This window comes from Pyxicephalus adspersus, chromosome 7 (genome assembly GCF_032062135.1).
Source record: "Pyxicephalus adspersus chromosome 7, UCB_Pads_2.0, whole genome shotgun sequence".
NCBI classification, from domain to species: domain Eukaryota; kingdom Metazoa; phylum Chordata; class Amphibia; order Anura; family Pyxicephalidae; genus Pyxicephalus; species Pyxicephalus adspersus.
In genome coordinates, this window is record NC_092864.1 from 7,222,605 (window position 1) to 7,243,159 (window position 20,555).

Consider the following 20,555-nt stretch of genomic DNA (forward strand, 5'->3'; position numbering starts at 1 on the left):
GCTGCGTATTTCTGTGAATGGGCCGTGGGCAAGGCGCATGCGCCACGCTGGCCACGTCGCTTCCTATTGGCCGCTGATGACGAAGGAATTCGAACTCGGACACGCCCATTTCCGTTGCGTCGTTTAGAGCCAAGGGCTGGGCCTCACCGCGTGCCCATTGGTAGTCGCAGCTGATTGGTTGGAGAGAAGTAGGCGGGAAATGAGAAGGAAGAGAAGCCCACACTGCGGTGAAAAAACTCGACGCCCTATTGGCTGAAATCGCCACAGTGACTAACGAGGCAGTGGTTGCTAAGACGACGACTTCGGGTTTTTTTCTTGTTACATTTGTTCTTACATATTTATTATTATAATAAAGATTACTCAGAATACCGTGTGTTATATGTAGGAATGAATGATGGTAGATTACTCCATTCAGGTACATTTGTCTGATGAAAACATTGATGGAGCTGTCACAGAAGGGGAAGTTAATGATTTTTTAACCCCCTCTCATCCAGCTACCCTCTCATTCACCTGCCCTGCCCCTCTTACTGCCCCTAATTACCTGTCTGTAAGCCAACCCAAGTATATGGGATATCCCGGACTATTTCATATTATTTATACATGGATATCACACCGTGCTATTACTTTGGTATACGTTTTATTATCGCCTGTTTTTGTTGTTTCCATGTATCCAAGGCACAAAACCAGGTTAGAACCCCGCCTCCTATGCAGCTTAGCCACACCCACTGGATGCCAAGAGCTTATCAACCTATAGACCACAGGTGACAAACACAAGGCCCGCGGGCCAAATCTGGCCCACCTGGCCACTTTATGTGGCCCATGAGAGCTTCCCTGTGACTGTCACAAGAGCACCTTTCGTTGTTGCAGAGCAAAGAAAGCAGCTCGTAGCCGCCTATTGAGCCGCCTTGCCGTCCAGCTGTTAGGGAGAAGCGTATCGGGTGGTGGCAGTGGAGTGCGTCAGATCACCTGCCGGACCTATTCGGCTTGTCAGTCGCCCTCCTGTGAGATCAGCTCGTTGCCGCATGGTAAGCTTTATACACGCTCGGCGCCATCTTGTTGCCTCGGAGACCTCGCTTTGAGCGGCACATCGGATGGAGGCAGCAGTGTGCACCGTACGGAGCCTTGGACCAGTGTTGGGAGACCTTCTTTACCCTAGACACCATCACAAGCACAGGGACCTGTCTCTTTACAGTCGGGGAAGGGGCAGAAGAGGGCCAGGAGACCTGCTTCACCACCTTATCAACTCCACCGAAAACTTTATCAATAAAAGAAAATATATTATTGCATATATTTTTATTTAGTTTATTAAGGGAAAAGGTTGTTGCACTCTGCTCATATTCATATTTCTGGTTAAGCATTGTCAGTTTGAGACTGCTCAATAAATGGTAATTTCTCAATAAACAATTCAGCCCGTGACCATGAGTGTGTTTTTGATTTTGGCCCCTTTATGTTTGAGTTTGACACTCCCTTCTATAGACTATTCTCACTTGTTGACAACTGGGCACCTGCCGGTCTGCATTTTGCAGCACAGAACTTAATGAGTGGCCTGCTGAGAAGATGGGTGGCATTTAGGTCAAACTGTCCACCAGAGTTGAATAGGCGTCCCCTAGCCAAGTGAACAGGCAACCTTTAAGCCAAGTTGTTCTCAATGGAGGGGAATGGGCAACTCACAGGCCAGCAAAAAATTGAAGGGTGACTTTTAGGTCAAGCTGTGCACAATGGAAGGAAATAGGCAACCTCCAAGTCAAACCGCCCACCATTGAACTAAAGGGTCCCCCATGGAAGTGAAACAAATTGCCTCCTGACCAAGCTGCCAACCATTGAGGTGAATAGGCAACCAGTGCCTTATCCAATTCCATAGTTGGCAGCTTGGCCAGGAGGCCTTCGGTTTTACTTCTATGGTGGATAGCTTGACCTAAAGGTCTACCTTTAGTTAAATGGTGAGCAGTTTGGCTTGGAGGTTGCCCATTTCTCTACATTATGAACAGCCTGGCTTAGAGGTTGTCTTAAATGTCATGATGACTCCATGTTCAAAGGGCTGCCTTAGGGCCAGTTTGTCCAGCATAGAACTTAATGGGTTGCCTTAAGGTCACTCTGTCCACTTTTGAAGTGAATAAGTTGTCTAAAGGCCACTCTGTGCACCATAAAACTAAACAGGTGTCCTCAAGGCCTAGCCATCCAACACAGAAACTAAGGGTTTGCCTCCAGGTCAAGCTACCCATCATCTATGGTGGACAGAGTGACCTCAAGGCAGCCCATTCACTTCTGTTATGGGCAGTTTGTCCTTAAAGTCATCCATTCACCTTCATGGTTGACCTGCAGGTTGCCTATTCACTTCCATGGTTGGCACCTTGGCCTGGAGGCCACCTGTTTTACATCGAGCTTGACCTAAAGGTCTCCCTTGCAATCAATGGTGGACAGTTTGCCCGGGAGGTTCCCCATTTCTCTCCATTATATATAGCCTGGCTTAGAGATTAACTTTTCAGTGGGCTGCCTTACTGCCACTGTCCAGGAAAGAAGTGAGTGGGTTGCCTTAAGGACACTTTGTCCACCATATAAGTGAACAGGTGACCTGAAGGCCTAGCAGTCCAGCATAGAAATAATAGTTGACCTCCAGGCCAAGCTGCGCACCACAGAAGTCCATGGGTAGTCCTAAGGTCATTCTGTCCACCATATAATTGAATAGCCTCAACTTCTAGCTATCCACCATAGAAACTAATAGGTGACCTCCGGGCCAAGCTAGCCACCACAGAAGTGAATGGGTAGTCTTAAGGCCACTCTGGCCACCATAAAAAGGTGGCATTTAAGCAAAGCTATCTACCGGTTTCTGCACTGGCTAGGCCTCCCAATGATCATGGGACATTTTATATCATCTAAATGCCAAGGTATAATTTTTTTCTCAAGTTGTAAATCTGGGAAATGCAGTGAATCCGTTCATGGACCAGACATGGAAGAAAGAACCAGCAGGTTTATGTAAGCACAGCATCCACCATCAAGGGGGTGCCACAAGTACCTTTAAACAACTTTTTACATTTTTTTGTAAACGTGTAAAAGTGGCTTAAGCAATCACACAGAAAAAAAAACATAAAAAAAAAAAACAGAATAATATTTTATTACAGGCAAATAAATGACAGATGTTATATGTTATTCTATTTATATTTTTATTTACCAGTAAACCCTGCCTGCAAGAATTTACATTTTTCTCTTCCATACACTTCATTTGAACACACGAGTTGGTGATGTACTCTAACTTAGTGAAATTTATTTATTTACATAATGTAATAAATAAATGCTAAAAATGAACCCCAGGCACAAAGTTTTCTTCAAAGACCACTATGTGGGTGTCAAAGGTCTGTGCTAGTCCAGATATTTCTTTGTAACAGTAGTGGTGACATAATCACTATGCTGCAAAGAATAGTGGAATGGGAGGGATGCAGAAGCTCCGCCCACCACACATAGAAAACTACAGGAGGGGGCGTATACAAGACCAGTCACCCTGCACAAGGAAAGAGATCTCCCATTATCCCATTATCCAAGAAATCTCCCAGTATCCCCATGCCCCAACCCAGTACATGTAACAGACTGTTGCTCAGTTCATAGGTAACGTGCTATACATGGTGTTCCTGAAGTGTGTTGGTTTCCATTACAGGTCCTCTTTCCGCTCTTTTCAAATAAGGCCTTGGTGTATTCACACGCCGGTTGCTGTTTTTGACATAACGAAGCAAATTCAATATGGCGGCCGGTGTCATTCCTTGAATGCGTGAAGCTGCTCCGATCTACAAAGTCAAAACATTTCATTTTACTTTCTTCGACAAGACTGAATTAAACCTACAACTTTTTTTAGGCATAGTTTACATGGGTAATGGGAACACTGGTTCTCAGGCAGCCACCAGCCTGCTACCACCCAGCAGCATCGAAGAACTTGTTTATGAATAAATGAGCGTTTGAGTTGTTTGTTGTGTTTGCATGGTGTAATAAACTGCCCCCGTTTGCTCCTTATGTGGAGCTGAAGGTAAGACACTGCCAGAGTATGTTTGCAAGAGGCAAGGAAGCCACCCCGGTGATAAAAACCACCCTACTTTACAGGTTGCTATCACTGACAATGGTGACAACTGACTGCAGATGGAAGCTATGAGCTAAAGATGATGAAACTTAAAGGATACAAAAGCTACAATGTTACTTTGTATTTCTCTATTTCTTTGTGTTTCTAAACACTGTATCTGTTGTTTTTTTTTTCCCAACAGCAGCAGCTTCTACAGCAACTCCCAGCTATTGTTTTGACAACTAAGAATGGCTAGAAAGTAAAAGGAGGCGAGAGCTACAGCAAGGCAGAAGCACACGACATACTACACACATTCTGTGTGCTGTGAGGAAAGTTTTTGGGCATGCCTAGCACATCCAGTTTTCAGGGAGTTTGACTTACCGTTTCAGGTCGACTTTGCATCAATTTCTCTCTAGTTTCATTAGACAGCATACCATCAAGGGTCATGTAATCCAAATCTTCTGGCAACACCAAAGACTCATCTTTCCGGATTTCAGCAATATCCTTCTGCTGGTAAGCGATGTGCACCTCATACATAGCTAAAAAGATGAATGAGAATGTTCCATTATTAAATATGAAGTAAATTTCATCTTCATCTGATTTCTTACCATCTGTGCTGGGGAGTCCTGTTCCCCCTATTTCTTATTGGCATAAAGAGTCTATTGATTAAGGACTCTATTTGTACTCAGCCTGTCATCACCAGGATGAAACCTACATTTTACAGCTGCCAGCTGAAAAGAATGGAGGGGAATACCGATGAGGACTCCTGTTTTAGATTCAACTTTCTGAGAGGGGTTTCCTTCACTTTAGGACAGGAAGTAAAATGAAAATCACCCCCTCTTCCCAGATCTAAACCTTCCACACTGTATTCAAAATTTGAAAAGTGTTCTGCTCACCTTCAATCTTCAGCCGCTGAGCTATGTCTGGCCTTTCACTGAATTTTTGCAGAACTTCGGGAAATACTCTGAAGAGATTCTCAGCTTCCACTCCATTGTAGCGAAGCAAATCAAGGGCACTGGAGAGATAATAAAATAGGGTGACATGGAATTCTTTTATGAAAGATCACATCTGCCAACAAATTCTACAAGGTTCCACAGCTCACGGTTTATTAGTGTGGTTTTCAGTGGGAAGAATGTATCTTACACTGCACTCCATTGGGAAGAATGTCACCCTTACAGATAGCCAAAAAGATCATTGGATTTAAACTTGCCTTATTGGCACAAACTGCTCATTGCTTAAGGAATCCCCAGGGACTTCTGGAGGAACCCTGGTTGAGAAACAATGGTCTATACCAACCTTTCTACTTCAGAGGACCCTTGAAACAAACTTGAGGTCTTGGGGAAACCTTTGCTAAAACCAATAAATTGGGGGTCATTGTGATAAATGGCTCTTAAATTGGTGGCCAGTGGAAAGATTGTCCCCCTTCCTATGGTGGTCAATGGAGTCATGCAGCTGGCTCTACCAGGTGGTGCTGGCTCCAGAAATCACTGCATCATGAAATGGGAATTCTACCAGCCACAGTTGGAGAAACATCTAGCAACTTCTGGAGGAACCTTGGCTGAGAATAACTGGTCTATTACAATTGTGCCTAAAAGTGAGCGAAAAGCATAGTGAGTGCAGAAAATCATGGTGGTGAATCTTTGTGCACTTTTTGAAGATCAAAAAAACCTGCAGTGAACATGTGTGTAGCTTGACACCCCCAATTCTACAATAACAATGAGCCTGCGTGAGCATAGAGGGTGATTGTTTGGTTCAGGGTGGTTTTGGCATGGAGCATGGCTTCTGTTTATTTTCGTTACAATTTGTATATAGGTATACTGCCAGCAGTATCAAGGTCAGGGGTACCTGAGCATAGTGGGGCGGTTGCTGCTGACATGGGCCTCTGGGAGCAGTTGCTGCCATTTCAGAGGTCCTAACTGGATAGAACTCAGCACAGCTAGACCCTCCTCCAGCGTTTCTTTGGTTGCTCGTGTCCGATCGTAACGCTCCTGAGACACGCAGCCGGCTTCTTCATATCCTGTAAGGCACATCAAAATTTATTAGTAATAAAAAAAAAAAAAAAAAAATGATTGTCCTACCAATAAGAATATTTCATAGTCTATTTGTCTTCATTTAACACTGTCAAGGGCAGAACACACCTTTATAAATCCAAACATATAGTGCCCCTCGCTGTGAGAATGTAAATTAATCTTTGGAGCAGAGAACTTGGAATGTGCAACTATGGTAATGTTTGTTGTGCAGGGACTCTGGGATAATACAATCCAGAAAACATAACAGATCCTCACCTCGAAAAGTAAGACGAGTATCGGCATTGTCTGGTCGCAGATACATGCGGAACTCGGCTCTGCTGGTGAACATGCGATACGGCTCACGAGTTCCTTGCGTGGTCAGGTCATCGACTAGGACACCAATGTAACCTTCCGTGCGACTGACTGTAAATGCTGGCTGACCTTTCACCCTAAGAGCAGCATTTATTCCAGCAATTATCCCCTGACAAGACATGAAATCCAACATGAGAGTTTGGCTTCACACAGCTTGCAGGTTTATCTGTGCAGGTTCAAAAATCGTATAACATGTATGGAAAGGGCAAGAGAATTTGGTATTATAATATTACCAAACACATCTCTTTGGTACCTGAGCTGCAGCCTCTTCATATCCTGTGGTGCCGTTGATCTGTCCAGCCAGGAAAAGTCTCTGTACTAGAAACGTCTCCAGAGAGGTTCGGAGCTGTCTGGGGTCCATGAAGTCATACTGCACGCCATAACCTGCAAATTAAATACAGTGTTTATGGTTCTAACAGCAGTCAGAATAAAGGCTAGACCAGGAATGCGAGTGTGTCTAGACACCCTTCTATGAAAAGAATGATAGCTGTATATATGTAATGTGAGATTATTTAGGCACTGTTGTCTGAGGAGATTTGGAGTGAGGTTTGGTAATGTCACTAAAGTGCTGCTCATTTTTCTCCTTGCTGGAGGCTCTGACACGAGGAAGCAAAGCTCTGCCTCTACCAAGATGGCAGCTTTCACACAGAGCTACAATAAAGAACAAGGCATGGCAAATGACTAATAGGTAAAAGATGCAGGGAGACAATACTGATGCCTATTTTTCTCTTCCTCTGCAAAGGTGTGAGGTGCTGGATCTTCTAGAGTAGATTTACTTGTAAAGTAGACTTAGGAACCCAAGTTCTGAATATTTTTCTTCGTCTCAAGTAGTGTAGTAAAGTGATTCTTTCCAAGTTGTCCGTCCAAGATTGGTAGCTAAAAATTGGCTTTGTACTCAGGTAGGGACTTTTCTTTTGCACACTCTGTCCCTTCTCGAGTAAACAGAAAGTTTGAAGTTCAGATTCAGTTTTACTAGGACTTCAAAAAAATCTAATGCATTTTGGAGGTCAGGGCCTCCTCCGTCAGGGCTTGATACTGTTGAACCAAGTGTGTACTGGACTCATAAAATTGGGTGGATCTTGAGGAGTGATAAGTAAGATGATGGCTCCATATGTCCAGTACACATTGTGCTCAGCCGTAGCAATCCCCAAGGAAGGGAAACCCTTTGAACCCTTGATAAGTGTTATTTCTTATGATGTTAAAGTCATAAAAATTTCCTTCTTTCACACCAAATGCCTTCTTACCAAGTGCCTTTAACAGTTCTATTTTTCCTATCATTATTTCAAAATGTCTTAACATTATGTGGATATCTACAAAAGAAGCTGAACTAGTGCTGACTTCCTCCACGTAGGTAAAATGTATCAGTTGTGCAACCCCTTGCACAGACCTTTCCTGAAGCAAGGCCTTGGACCACATCCACTGACCTGGACGAAGCATATGAACATTCTCCAGCCCAATAATTTCTTTCAAAAGCCTTTCTTGTGCCTCGGCTGGCAAAGTTACTGACAACCCCTGTGGGTAGATCACATCTGAATCTGCCCCCTCCGGTTCCAGCCACACCTGGTGCCTTCTACCTGGAAACCGCAAGATCTTTGACTCAATGGAAGGACAGTACCTAGAATAGATCAAGTTTAAAATTAGCTAATTGTTGGAAAGGTACACATAAGATCATGTGATTAGAGGCCAGACTCTTACCTGGGGCCCGCACTTGTCTCCTTGACGTGATTGTTAAGATGTAAGTTCTCCCGAATGATTTGTTCCACCTTAGGGGTCGTGTGAGTCAGGTAACACGGAAATTGATCTTCAGGCTACAGAGAACAAATTAAGTTAATAAGACTCATCCAATGGACTCAACAAGTCATGAAACAATGGAGGACACATATAAGGCCCTCGGGATATATTTATATAAAACAGTGTAAGATCATCATGAGTGGACCAACACTTTAGGGACTTACCTTGATCCAAACTCTGTCATTCATGAAGCTGAATGGCACGGGTGGGTTATCGGCATCACTCCTTGCCAAGACACTAAAATCTACCGAGTCCTTCAAGATGCGAGGTGGGGTTCCAGTCTTCAACCTTCCAACGTTAAAGCCCAAACGCTCCAAAGTGAGAGCAAGACCGACCGCAGGCTCCTCTCCCCAACGGCCGGCAGGAATGTTTTCAGTACCAATACGTACAGTTCCTCTAAGGAAGGTGCCGTTTGTCAACACCACACTTCTCGCCATTATCTTACTTCCATCAGCTAGAGAGACAAAACATGGTCTATGGATTATCAATGGTCCAAATACCACTTCCTCTGTTGCTTCAATTCTCTGTGAGCTGTGTTGAGTGATAGCCACACTTGTCAGCACGCCTTACATAAACTTGTATTACAGAGCAGGGGAGCAATTTGGGGTTAAGCTGTTGTTTTTTTCCATTTTCTATGGCTGCTTTAAGCATGTTAATATGTTCTGAATCTATACATGGGGCTGCTTTTTGTTCATGTTAATATTTACAGGGCCACCTACAAGCTAAATCATTCTAATGACCATTTGGTTTCTTACCTAGAATGACTCCACTGACTTGACACTTTCCAGGATAAGAAGGATCTGGCGGTTCCAAAATCAAATCTTCAACAGAACCCTCTCTTACTGTGAGACCTGGAGTGTTCAGAATCTCTTTCTGGACAAAGTACAGAGAAGAATAGAGTTTTTAGAAGGGCAATTGGATGAACCTACAAACCAATTCATAGCCTCATTATAGATCAATGCTTCCATATTTGTGCTCCTGGTTACAGACCTGCATGTTTTGTTTGTATAGCTTCCTATCGATCTGCGCTCGAAGCCCCCACACTGCTGGGCCTTTGCCGCGGTTTAAGACTTTGTAGTGAATTCCGGAAACATCGCAGATCCTCCCACAGACTCCATCCAGGGCATCCACTTCCCGCATTAGGTGACCCTTGCCGATGCCACCAAATGATGGATTACAGGACATTTGGCCTAGATGGATAGAAATTACATTTTTTTCCAATAAATTTTTATTAAAATTACCAACAAGTAATAACAATGACATATTACAAAAATAGTAGCAGTACTAGTAAACATCATTTTGACAGCAAGTACATTATAATCTGAGAAGAACGTGCCAGCCCCTGTAAGAGGCTTCTTGCACTGGTATATTGTAGACTCAACAGGGTACATGTATGTTACATCTGCATTGGCTAGCCCCATCAAGGGGCCCATCTATGCGATTCTGCAAACAGAGAGAGATAGGCAACTCTGTCTTATTAGCAACCTCCTAATAAACAACCTAAACAACCAGACTAGAGCCACACAAAAGAGAAGGAGGCAGACAGGGGGGAAGAGACCGGTGTGCATCCAGGTGGACTTTTAAAAACCCATATACACAAATAAGGATAAAATACGACCTTCACTCCATTATATAGTAATTAGAGAGCAATCAAAATCTTCAGGCAGATATGCCTCAATCCATGGATCCCACAGCTTTCTGAACATATGCAACCGATTGTGGGTTCTAGCAACCATGTTTTCAATCACAAGGTACCACTTAACAGTCCTCTACACCTTTGCCACAGTGGGTGTCCCGGACCACCAGGATTTAGCCAGTGTTTGTTTTGCTGTCGTAAACACATACGATATAAATTGAAACTGATTTTTGGATATTCCTATGGGACTTAACATCAAAAGGGTTTCAAACGGGTCTTTGCGGATACCTTTACCTAAAAGAACGTATAAAACGTGTTATACACCTGTCCAAAATCTCCTAATTTTAGGGCATTGTCACCATATGTGGTACAAAGAGCCTGGCGCCCCTCAGCCACGAAAACAGTCTCCTGAGAAATCAGGGCGGTACGTCGCCAGCCTAGTGGGGACCATGTACCACCTGAGTAAGAGCTTAAAATTAGCTTCATGGAAGGCTACATTAGGGGTACCATGGGCCGAGGCTTCCCATATCTGTTGTCATTGTTCCTCATCCAGTTGTCGCCTCATGTCATTCTCCCAACGTGAGATGTATGGTAGTGGATGTGTATAATGTGTCACAAGCAACGAATGGTACACCAAAGAAAGGATGCCTTTACCCACACAGTCCCTTTTCACATACCGGCTCGTATTGGGAGATATTCATAGGAGTTTTTGCATATTTATGAGTACCTTGGATATAATGCTTCAATTGCAAAAATTTAAAGAACTCGGTAGATTTGACCTCATAATGTTCTAGAATCAAAAGATTTCACCCCATTGATCGTCACCAGATCCTTGCTCCTGCTAAAGCCATTCATGGTGCTCCACGCAAAGCGCTTAGGGTCCTTGAACCCTGATGGGAAGTCCAGGTTGTGGGTTATGGTTGCAAGCGGCCTGTGGGGGGACATTATATTACCTGAATATTTAACATAATCCCACATCTTAAGGGAGTGTTGAATTATGGGGTCTGGGATGTGATTGCGCATCTGCGGTAGAGTCCACAGTAGTGTCTTAATGGCTATCGGCTTTGCCAAATGTGCATCAATATAAACCCACAGAGGGGCATGCTTTGCAGCATGGGAGGCAGCCAAGGGGGCCAATTGTGCCGCATAATAGGAATTACATATATTAGGCACTGCCAAGCCCCCGTGTGTTTTGGGGTACAACAGGATTCTTCTAGCTACTTGGGTCTACTGTTCCCCCAAACAAATTTAGGAAATAGTCGTTGCAGGGACCTAAGGGTGGACAGTGGAACATTAACAGGCAACACCCTGAATAGGTAGAGAATTTTCGGCAATGTTGACATCCTAAGGGCGGCTATCTTCCCAAACCAAGAGATCTGGTACTTTTTCCATGTCTCCAGCATATTGGGGATTGAACCAAGCACATTGTTAAAATTTGCTGTAAACATATCCTCATATGTTGCCGTAGGGTGGATACCAAGGTAAGACAGGTTACGATCCTCCCATTAATACGGGAAGGTGGATTGGACAATGGCTTGGAGGCTAGATGACATGGATATTTTCGGGGCTTTAGACTTGTCTCAGTTAACTGTGAGCCCAGATGCTACAGAAAAGTTATCAAGTATCTTTGACAAATTGGGCAAGGAAATTACTGGGTTGGAGATAATTAGGATAACGTTGTCCACAAACAAATTTTATGTTGTTTTCCTGCAACCTCCGAACCCCATATATCAGAACACTCATGGATCAAAATAGCTAAAGGCTCAATAGCCAGGGCAAAGAGCAAGGGCGACAGTGGGCATCCTTGCCTAGTGCCCCTTTGTATTGGGAAACAATCATAACGGTAGCCTGCGTACTTCACATATGCTTTAGGATGAGTTACAGGGCCTCGACCCCCAAGTACAAAAGTGAGGGCCAAACCCCAATGCATGTAGGAGCTTTCTTACATCCAAAGACACCAGCATTGCAGACACCCCTTTCTTGTGTGCTTGGTTAACTATGTGCAACGTGCGGCAAACATTATCACCGGCCTGTCTTTGATGCATGAAGCCTACCTGGTCCTTGCCAATTAGGGAAAGTATACCTGTGTTCATGCGCCAGGCCAATATGGCAGCCAGCAATTTCACAAGTTCAGCAGTGAAATCGGCCTATAGTTTGCCCGAGTAAAATGATCAGTATGTTCACCTTTCAACAGACAATTAAACAGGTTGGTCAAATGAGGTGCTAGCTGATCCGCGAACTGTTTATATTATGGGGCCGAAAAGCCATCCGGCCCTGGTCGTTTGTTTGGTTTCAAATTATTTATGGCTCAGTACACTTCTTCCTCAGAGATATCTGCCTCCAAGGTTGTTTGTACCATTTTGGGCACAGGAGGGAGGGGCAAGGAATAACTTTAGTCTCTCTGTAGTGCCCACTGCTTGGGCTGTGTACAGAGAGTGGAGACGCTTCTGGAATTCATCTAGAATCTTTGCGGGGTGACTAGTCGGATCATGGCCTGGGATGTTAAGCCTATAGGGTTTATGCAATTTAGCCTGCATGCATAACCTGTTAGCCAGCAGAGTGTCTGCTCTGTTACTTCTGTAATAAAATTTATTGCCAACCCACCGAAGCTGTTTCTCAGCCTGACTATTAAGGCACAACTCCAGCTCTGCACGAGCCACCTCTAACTGTTTCTTTAAGGCAACAGAAGGGGTGTTTTTTTTATCTGGGTTACCAGAGTACTGTACTTCGCCTCCAGCTCAGCGATCGTTGCCATCCTTTGTTTTTTTTGCCCGTGAAGTTATTTGGATATTACCCCTAATGACCGCCTTATGGGTATTCCAGAGCGTTGCAGCCCCAATCTCAGGAGTGTTATTGCAGGAGTAGTCCCGTAGATGTTGCTGCACAAGGCTAGCCACCTCTGGGTCACCTAGCAATGAATTGTTCAACATCCACCCATTTCCTCCAGGCTTATCATATGGAGAGGACAGGGATAGGGCCACCGCCTTATGGTCAGACCAAGAGATCGGAACTATTCTACAGTCCACAACCTGCAGAAGCACGAGAGACAAGATAATAATGTGGTCTATCCTGGTCCAGACGTTATGTGGGTAGGAAAAATGGGTATAATTTTGTTGTAAAGGATGTAGCTCCCGCCAACAATCCACCAGGTTATGGTTCTGCAATACTCTGGAAAAAGGGCTTGGGGCCAACCCAGGTGTCAAAGGATTCGGCGGAGACTGGGCCAGCCTCCTGTCCAAGGTGGGGTGGATCACTAAGTTGGAGTCACTGCACAATAATAACAAGGTGCCCTTTAGGTGTTTTTGTACTTCTGACAGTAACTTTGGAAAAAAGGGGATATGTTTAACATTAGGGGCATAGTATGAAACAATTGTTATCTTTACATGGCATATTTGTCCAACCGGTATAATGAACCGACCCTCTGGCTCTTTAATTTCAAGATCACAAGTAAAAGGTAAAGAACTCCTAAATCCAATCATGACCCCTTTCTGTTTGTTGGGCCTGTTAGCCTTGTAAACATGAGGATAATGGTTGCTAAAGTATTTTGGATGTGACGAGGCTGAAAAGTGTGTCTCCTGAAGACGTATGATATAAAAACTCCTAAATGCCTTAGCTCTTTTGGCAGGGGAGTTCAGCCCCTGCATATTCAAACTAAGTAATAACAGCGACGTAGTGGGCACAAATAAAAATCAGCATATTTGGGAGAACAGGATTGTATCTTGCGTTGGACCCCGGCCTCTGGGGGGGGGGGGGGCAAGGGCAAAAGGGCAGCAGGGTGAGGAACACAAAAACTCATAATAGAAAAAAGGCACTTGAACCTTCAATGAGGTCAAGAGTACAAGGTATAACCATTGATACTGATGCAAAAGAATTCCTGCCCTACAGGAATCTACCTAGAGGCAGCAGCGGAGTGGAAATTATATATATATATATATATATATATATATATATATATATATATATATATATTTCTTTATGCAGACTATATTATGTAATAACCTCAGCTGAGCCCTCGGTATAAGAAATGGGCACTTAAAGCAAACCTTCCCAGAAAGAAATATGCTGGCCAACATTGCTTCTCCCTGTCTTAAGATGTTCATTTCACGGTTGTTATGCTGATCTTTTAATTTAAAGTGCATTTCCAGAAAGTTTTTAATTAACCTGAATCTAGTGCTAGGATGAAGGATTCTTTAACCATGCTGAAAAAGTGTGTCCACAATGAGCTGTGAACTAGTTCTACATCAAATTTTGCAAGTCCTACCATTTTTGCTTCCATCTCCCACTGCCTTTACTGCTACTCCTTGGCCCAGCCCCACTGCTGAATCCACCTTGTGATGAACCCTTCGATGGACTCCTCTTAAAACCAATGAACAAATTCACATCACCAGTCAGTGACATGAGCACCCAAAGAAAGACCTTTCCACACTGTAATTCAAAAGGGGGAGAGCTGCATCTGGCATGTCATGTGACAATAATTTCACGTAAGTAATTGGGTTTATTTTTATTTTTTTTAAACTAATTGGGCAATTAGTAGATGAAGGAAATAAAGTAAAGCCAACACTCCTTCTCTTCCCTTTCCCCCCTGCTGACTTGTTCCTCTGCCTAACAGGCAGAAGCCCGGTGATCTGTGCCTGGCTATTGTTGCTGTTGAGCACAACATAGTCGGACTTTTAGAAAAGGACAGAAAGCTTTGTTCTTTACACATATATCAGCGTGGTGACAAAGTCTAGATCAAGCATGTAGTCTGTGAAGGGATCATATCAGGAACACGGGACATCCTTACCTATGGTTTCCACCTTGTGTGTGATGAGCAGGGTCTTGGCACCAGTCCGTGCTGCCGCAGCAGCAGCCTCACTGCCCGCATGTCCTCCTCCAACCACCACCACATTGTAATGGAGTGCATTCTCCTCATTCGTGGGAGAGGAAACTGAGCGGCTTAGAAGTCTGGGAATTGCATTTCGAACTCCACGAGAGAGGATCCACTGTAATAGAAAAGTTGCAGTCACCTGAATGATCAGAACAAATCTAGCAGACCGGAAACCATATAAACCCCTCAGTTCATTCAGACTATCACCCTCTTCCATTCTTACAGCAAAGATCTTTCATGTAATGTTCTGCAAAAATTGCTGCTGAAAGTTGTTTGGACATCTCAGGTAATGGCACCAGGGGGCCAAATCCATACCAACCAAAAATTTTAAGGTGGACAAAAATGGCTCTCATGGAATGTCAGTTGTCCCCTTTGGCTGTGGGAGAACAGAGATGTTTTCTGTATGACGTCTAAGGGCTCTATTTATAAAGCAGGGAACCTGACATTCCCTCAAACATTCCCTTGTGGGAATCAATTAATGCCATTGAAACATATGAACCTGGAAGATTCCCATGAAGGAATGTTTGATGGGATGTCAAATTCTCAGTTTTATAGATAGAGCCCTAAGTGTTGTTTTTTTTTTTTTTTGACCCTGTCAACAGAAGCTCAGCTTCCATCTAGGTCAGCAATAAACTGTTGCTCCTTTCAAGCCATTTCCAGGGCCCAAACATATAATAGAGGCTGTGGATTATGGAGAGGAGAGGGGGGAGAACAACAGAGCAGCACCCCACTATGCTCTCTCCCCTTCACTTCTATTGCGGTCGTTCATGGATCTGTCAGGACAAATCCATGAACAATGTCGGACAGCTGCTGTACACAGATCAGATTCTCGTCCAATATCAGCCCTGAGGCTTGTATCAACTGAGAATCATTTGACATGTGTAAGAAGCCTAAGACTTTGCACACCTTTGTTTTCCTGCTTCTGGAATGTATCTGATTAGGATCTGAAAAACATCATTACAATTTAGTGTGTTGCTATAACACATGCGTTGCTGCAACACATGGCGTTAGTGTGTTGTGCTTGTGTCTATTCTCAATGGCTCCTCAAATAACAAGGCAACACAGCTCGGATTGGTTTGGCAAACCATTCCTCACTTGCAGGTGAAAGATACACATAGAATCAGTGATAGGGTGAATGTTTACAACCTGAAACAAAGTGTCTGTGTGACCAATCCAAATGCAGCTGTCATTCCTCTTAAACTTTGCCACACCCCCAACATTTACAGATGGGAAGAGGGACAGTGCCTCCATATCAGGGGCAGTTGGGGGTATGAAGAGGGACAGTCCCTCCAAATCAGGGGCAGATGGGGGATATAAGGAGGGACAGTCCCTCCAAATTAGGGGCAGTTGGGGGGATATAAGGAGGGACAGTCCCTCTCCAAATTAGGGGCAGTTGGGGGGATATAAGGAGGGGCAGTCACTGCAAATCAGGAGCAGTTTTATATATATAATAAAGCCTCTCTCCATCATTTTTTGCTGGATGCAAATTCCATGATATGATGGGCTGGAGTCTGCTGGGACTTTTAGTTCTTCATTCATTCAGCAATGACAGATCACTACATAGCCCACACACTGACCCTTATCAAAGCCAAATCACGGACTCGATTTCTGGGTCAGATCGAGAAAGCTGCATTAAGAATATACCAGAAAGGTCACTGGAACATTTACCTCCAGCGTCTAAAGCAGTGGTTGTGACTTTCACCAAACATTCACCGGAGATGAATGAATGACTTGTCAGGTAAAGCACACATAACAGTTAGATTCCCCTCTGTCAGAAGGATGCCAGGTATGTGATGGTTGTCACTAGTACAAGGCAGGACATTGCTGATTTCACAATGCAGGACATGCTTTATCATTACTTTGTAGCCTGAACATCTCCCCAGTGTTTCATACAACGATACCCCCGGCTTATCACCTCCAATCTGCCCCCAGACAGCTCTGTCACCCCCTAAATCCCCTCCTTACCTTCCCCCCATACTCTGCTATGGACGTCGCCATCTTGCTGACCTCATGACTTACCATAGAAATCACACTTGGGATAGAAGGAGAACATTGCTCTCTGTGGCCCTCTGCTGGCCTAGACCATTGCAGCAGCCTATGTTCTGTAGTGTGGATACTTTGAATCTTAATGCTGCATTCATGTGATATTGTGCAGAAAGGAAAAAAGGATCCAGCTTCATCTTTATCTGTATTAAAATGTATCTAAACCTCAAAAGAGAAATATAATTTATTGTGGCTCACACATGCTTAGAAGTTGTGGCCACATGTTGCTTTTTTTCTTTATTTTTACCTGGCTGTAACTCACTTTCTGCCCTTCGGTGACAACTCTCACAGCATTGTGTCTATGGAGGAGCAGTGTTGCCACCCTAGCCCCAGTGATCCAGACTACAACCCCCACCATTCAGCCATTACAGGGGGGGAATGTGTCCTATAGTTCACAAAAGATAGCAGGAAAGGGAAATATTTGATATTCCAGTTAAGAGCAATAGGAGATACATAGAGAGATTGTGAAAGGATCAGCAGACATTTTCTGTAACTACAAAAAAATCAATAAATAACAATTCCCTGCTTAATCTTTTGTTTAGTGTAATTTAAAGAGACCCTGACTTTTTGAATTGCGTTCATTCTATAACATTCCATGTGCATTCACATCTTTTAGTAATAATAATAATAATAAACGGTATTTATATAGCACCAACATATTATGCAGAGCTAAATAAGGGTTGCAAATGACAGACAATGACACAGGAAGAGAAGAGGACCCTGCCCTGAAGAGCTTACAATCTAGGAGGTGGGGGAAGTAGCACACAATAGGAGGGGGATATGGAACAGTCGGTGAGTAGTGAGGGTTTAACCCCCCTGGCGGTAATACCGAGACTGACTTGGGGTACATAAAAGCAGGATAAAACCCCACTTACCTTGTTCCGTCGGTGTCCCCTGGCATCTTGCTTGTCCCCGCAGGTCCTGGGGACACATCCTGCTGCTCCGATCTCCAGCTGCAAAGTGCAGATTCAATCTACGGGGTTTCCCAGTGACGTCGGTACATGCGTCGGTGCGACCAGGACTTAGCCGCGAGAAATTCAAATATTTTGTATTGGATTCAATACAGAATAGCTGTATTGAGTGCCTAAGAATTATAGGTCTACAATGTAAAATATATTTCTTTGCAAAAAATTGTACCACTTTTTGCATGGAAATACGGCCAGAATCAGACCGCTAGGGGGGTTAAGAGACAGAAGAAGACGGGTAGGTGAGGTTCAAGTGCTGGGTTTTGAGGTTTCTTTTAAATGAGCAGAAAGTGGGAGCAAGCCGAATAGGACGAGGAAGACCATTCCAGAGAGTTGGGGCAGCTCTAGAAAAGTCTTGTATCCGTGTGTGTGATGAGGTTATGAGTGAGGAAGTCATTAGTAGGTCATTGGAGGAGCAGAGAGAGCGGCAGGGGGAGTATTTTTCTATCAGGACAGAAATGTAAGAGGGACAAGAACTGTGAAGGGATTTGAAGGCAAAGCACAGGAGCTTGAATTTGATTCTAAGGTGAAATGGAAGCCAATGGAGAGAACTACAAAGAGATGCAGCGGAAGAGGAGCGGAGGGAAGGATGGATGAGTCTGGCTGCAGCAATTATAATAGATTGCAGAGGAGAGAGTTGGGTTAGTGGAATACCAGAGAGGAGGAGGTTACAGTAGTCCAGACGAGAGATGATAGGAGCATGTACAAGGAGTTTGGTGGTCTCTGGGGACAGGTAGGGGCGGATTTTGGAGATGTTGCGTAGGTGAAAGTGACAGGTGAGACGATGATGAGTTTGTTTTTATCCAGGTTGAGAAATCTGTCAGACATCAATGACAAGATGGCCAAGACAGCGTGAAATCTTATCCAGGACTGATGGGGATAAGTCAGGGACAGACAGATAGATTTGAGTGTCGTGTGCTGCTTCCCTCACCATTTCGATTGTAAGCTCTTCGGGGCAGGGTCCTCTCCTCCAATGTCACTGTCTGTCATTTGCAACCCCTATTTAATGTACAGCCCTGTGTTATATGTTGGCACTATATAAACCCAACCTCCAGACCATGGGCTTTGCCAAACCCGGCTACTACCATCCTGGTCAGGTGCACTCACTGAACCTTTTGATGGGCTTCTTTGGGCACCTTGGTAGCAACACAACCACCCCCACCTCTGGGCTGGTTCTTAGTGCACCAGCATTTAAACATTTCACAGCTGAACTGCTCACTACTGCCCCCTTGCAGTCCCTATGGGTGGCTGCAGGTGACAGACACAACATGCAGCAAGCAGGTGCAGATAATGGGTACGAGGAAGCTGTAACTGCATCATCAGAACAAAACCTTTCCATCAGATCTGCTATACCTTGCATACCCCTCCCTTCAAATCCATACATTTTCTCTCTTCGCTCCACCAATGACCTACTAATGACTTCCTCACTCATAACCTCATCACATGCACGGCTCCAAGACTTTTCTAGAGCTGCCCCGACTCACTGGAATGGTCTTCCTCATCCTATTTGGCTTGCTCCTTTAAAAGAGCCCTCAAAACCCAACGCTTCATCTTACCCATCTTCTTCTGTCTCCTAAATCCTCACTACCTCCCACTATTCCATATCTCCCCTCCTATTGTGTGATACTTCCCCCAGCTCCTAGATTGTAAGCTCTTCGGGGCAGGGTCCTCTCCTCCTGTGTCACTGTCTGTATCTGTCTGTTATTTGCAACCCCCATTTAATGTACAGCGCTGTGTAATATGTTGGTGCTATATAAATCCTGTTTTTATCAATAATAATAATATTAATAATAATCATCATCATCATCGACCATGACAACCAATAAAAACACAGCACACACCGGGAGAGAAAGGCTTAGTTAAGTGTTTTTATTCTTGTTAAACAATACATTTTTTGTGTTTCGGAGAAAAGAAAAAAACAAAACTCTTCTTTTTCTTTTTTTTTCCCTCCGTTTTTTTGTTACTTTTTTTTTCTCTGTTTTTTTGTATCTAAAACCGGTCCAACAATTTTTTTTATTTTTTTTCGTATAATAAATAATTTAAAGATATACTTTAAGCAAATAGATTTTAACGGTAAATACGGTTTTACAAATGCAAAATAAACAAAACAGAAAACCTTTTTTTCGATAAAATAAAAACAGCTTCAGAAAAAAAAGTACCTATTATCACTATTACACAGTAGAAAAATAAATTAAAAAAAAAAAAAAGATGACGTAATGGGGAGAAATATATATATAGTGTTGTCATGGGAGATATATATATACACTAATGGTATATAGAGATTTATTATATATATGTTTACATACATAGAGCAGAAATAAAAGCATACCACGCCCTCGTCAAGAAAAACAAAAAACATCGAATTGAAATGACGGACTGATGACGCGATCTTTAGGAGTACCTGTTGCATCTCTGCAACCCAAGGAGCTATTTTGTGAGTAGAACCGATGGTGGAACTCTCCCGTCCGTGATGCTAGATAATATGAAATCGTTATTATTCTGCAGGCTGACGGATGAAAGATTTATTCACTGCATAAGGAAAAGTGATGCCCTATCTAGGGGCTGGGTGGGTGGTAATAGCAGTGTTCTCTCTGGACCGTTTTAGCTGGGCGAACCACCCAGCACTTTTCCATCCGGCTGTTTAATGAGAATGATGATGGAAAAATGGGACATAGTAATGGATGGGGGGGATTAGAAAGTTGGAATGGGGCAGTAAAAAGCTGATAGGGCTTCCTGGAATCCTATGGCATGGACAAGTGGGAACACTAAATTTGTCATGTGTTGCCCCACCCACTTTTTAACCACCCAGCTTAAAATTTCTTGGGAGAAC

General features: G+C 43.7%; 1 protein-coding gene across 1 annotated transcript; it reads right to left on the reverse strand.

Annotated features, from left to right (window-relative positions):
- Positions 1 to 3,086: 3,086 nt before the first annotated feature.
- MTO1 (mitochondrial tRNA translation optimization 1) lies at positions 3,087 to 16,731 on the reverse strand. The gene is made up of 13 exons (XM_072417332.1): positions 16,683 to 16,731; positions 14,634 to 14,832; positions 9,205 to 9,404; positions 8,970 to 9,087; positions 8,379 to 8,668; positions 8,119 to 8,231; positions 7,848 to 8,038; positions 6,677 to 6,807; positions 6,328 to 6,532; positions 5,888 to 6,059; positions 4,939 to 5,057; positions 4,424 to 4,581; positions 3,087 to 3,776 (listed from the first exon to the last, which is right to left on the reverse strand). Exons 1-13 carry the CDS (start codon positions 16,713 to 16,715, stop codon positions 3,609 to 3,611), a joined length of 2,097 nt encoding a protein of 698 aa, XP_072273433.1. The 5' UTR covers positions 16,716 to 16,731; the 3' UTR covers positions 3,087 to 3,608.
- Positions 16,732 to 20,555: the final 3,824 nt, after the last annotated feature.

What these genes read in the sequence shown, in the direction of transcription:
- MTO1 (XM_072417332.1), bottom strand. Translation starts at nt 16,715, where the DNA reads ATGGCGACGTCCATAGCAGAGTATGGGGGGAAG. An exon ending in ACACAAGGTGGAAACCATAG is followed by an intron (nt 9,405 to 14,633) that starts GTAAGGATGTCC and finishes CTATCCATCTAG; the next exon opens with GCCAAATGTCCTGTAATCCA. An exon ending in TGCAAAGTCGACCTGAAACG is followed by an intron (nt 3,777 to 4,423) that starts GTAAGTCAAACT and finishes TTGACTTTGTAG; the next exon opens with ATCGGAGCAGCTTCACGCAT.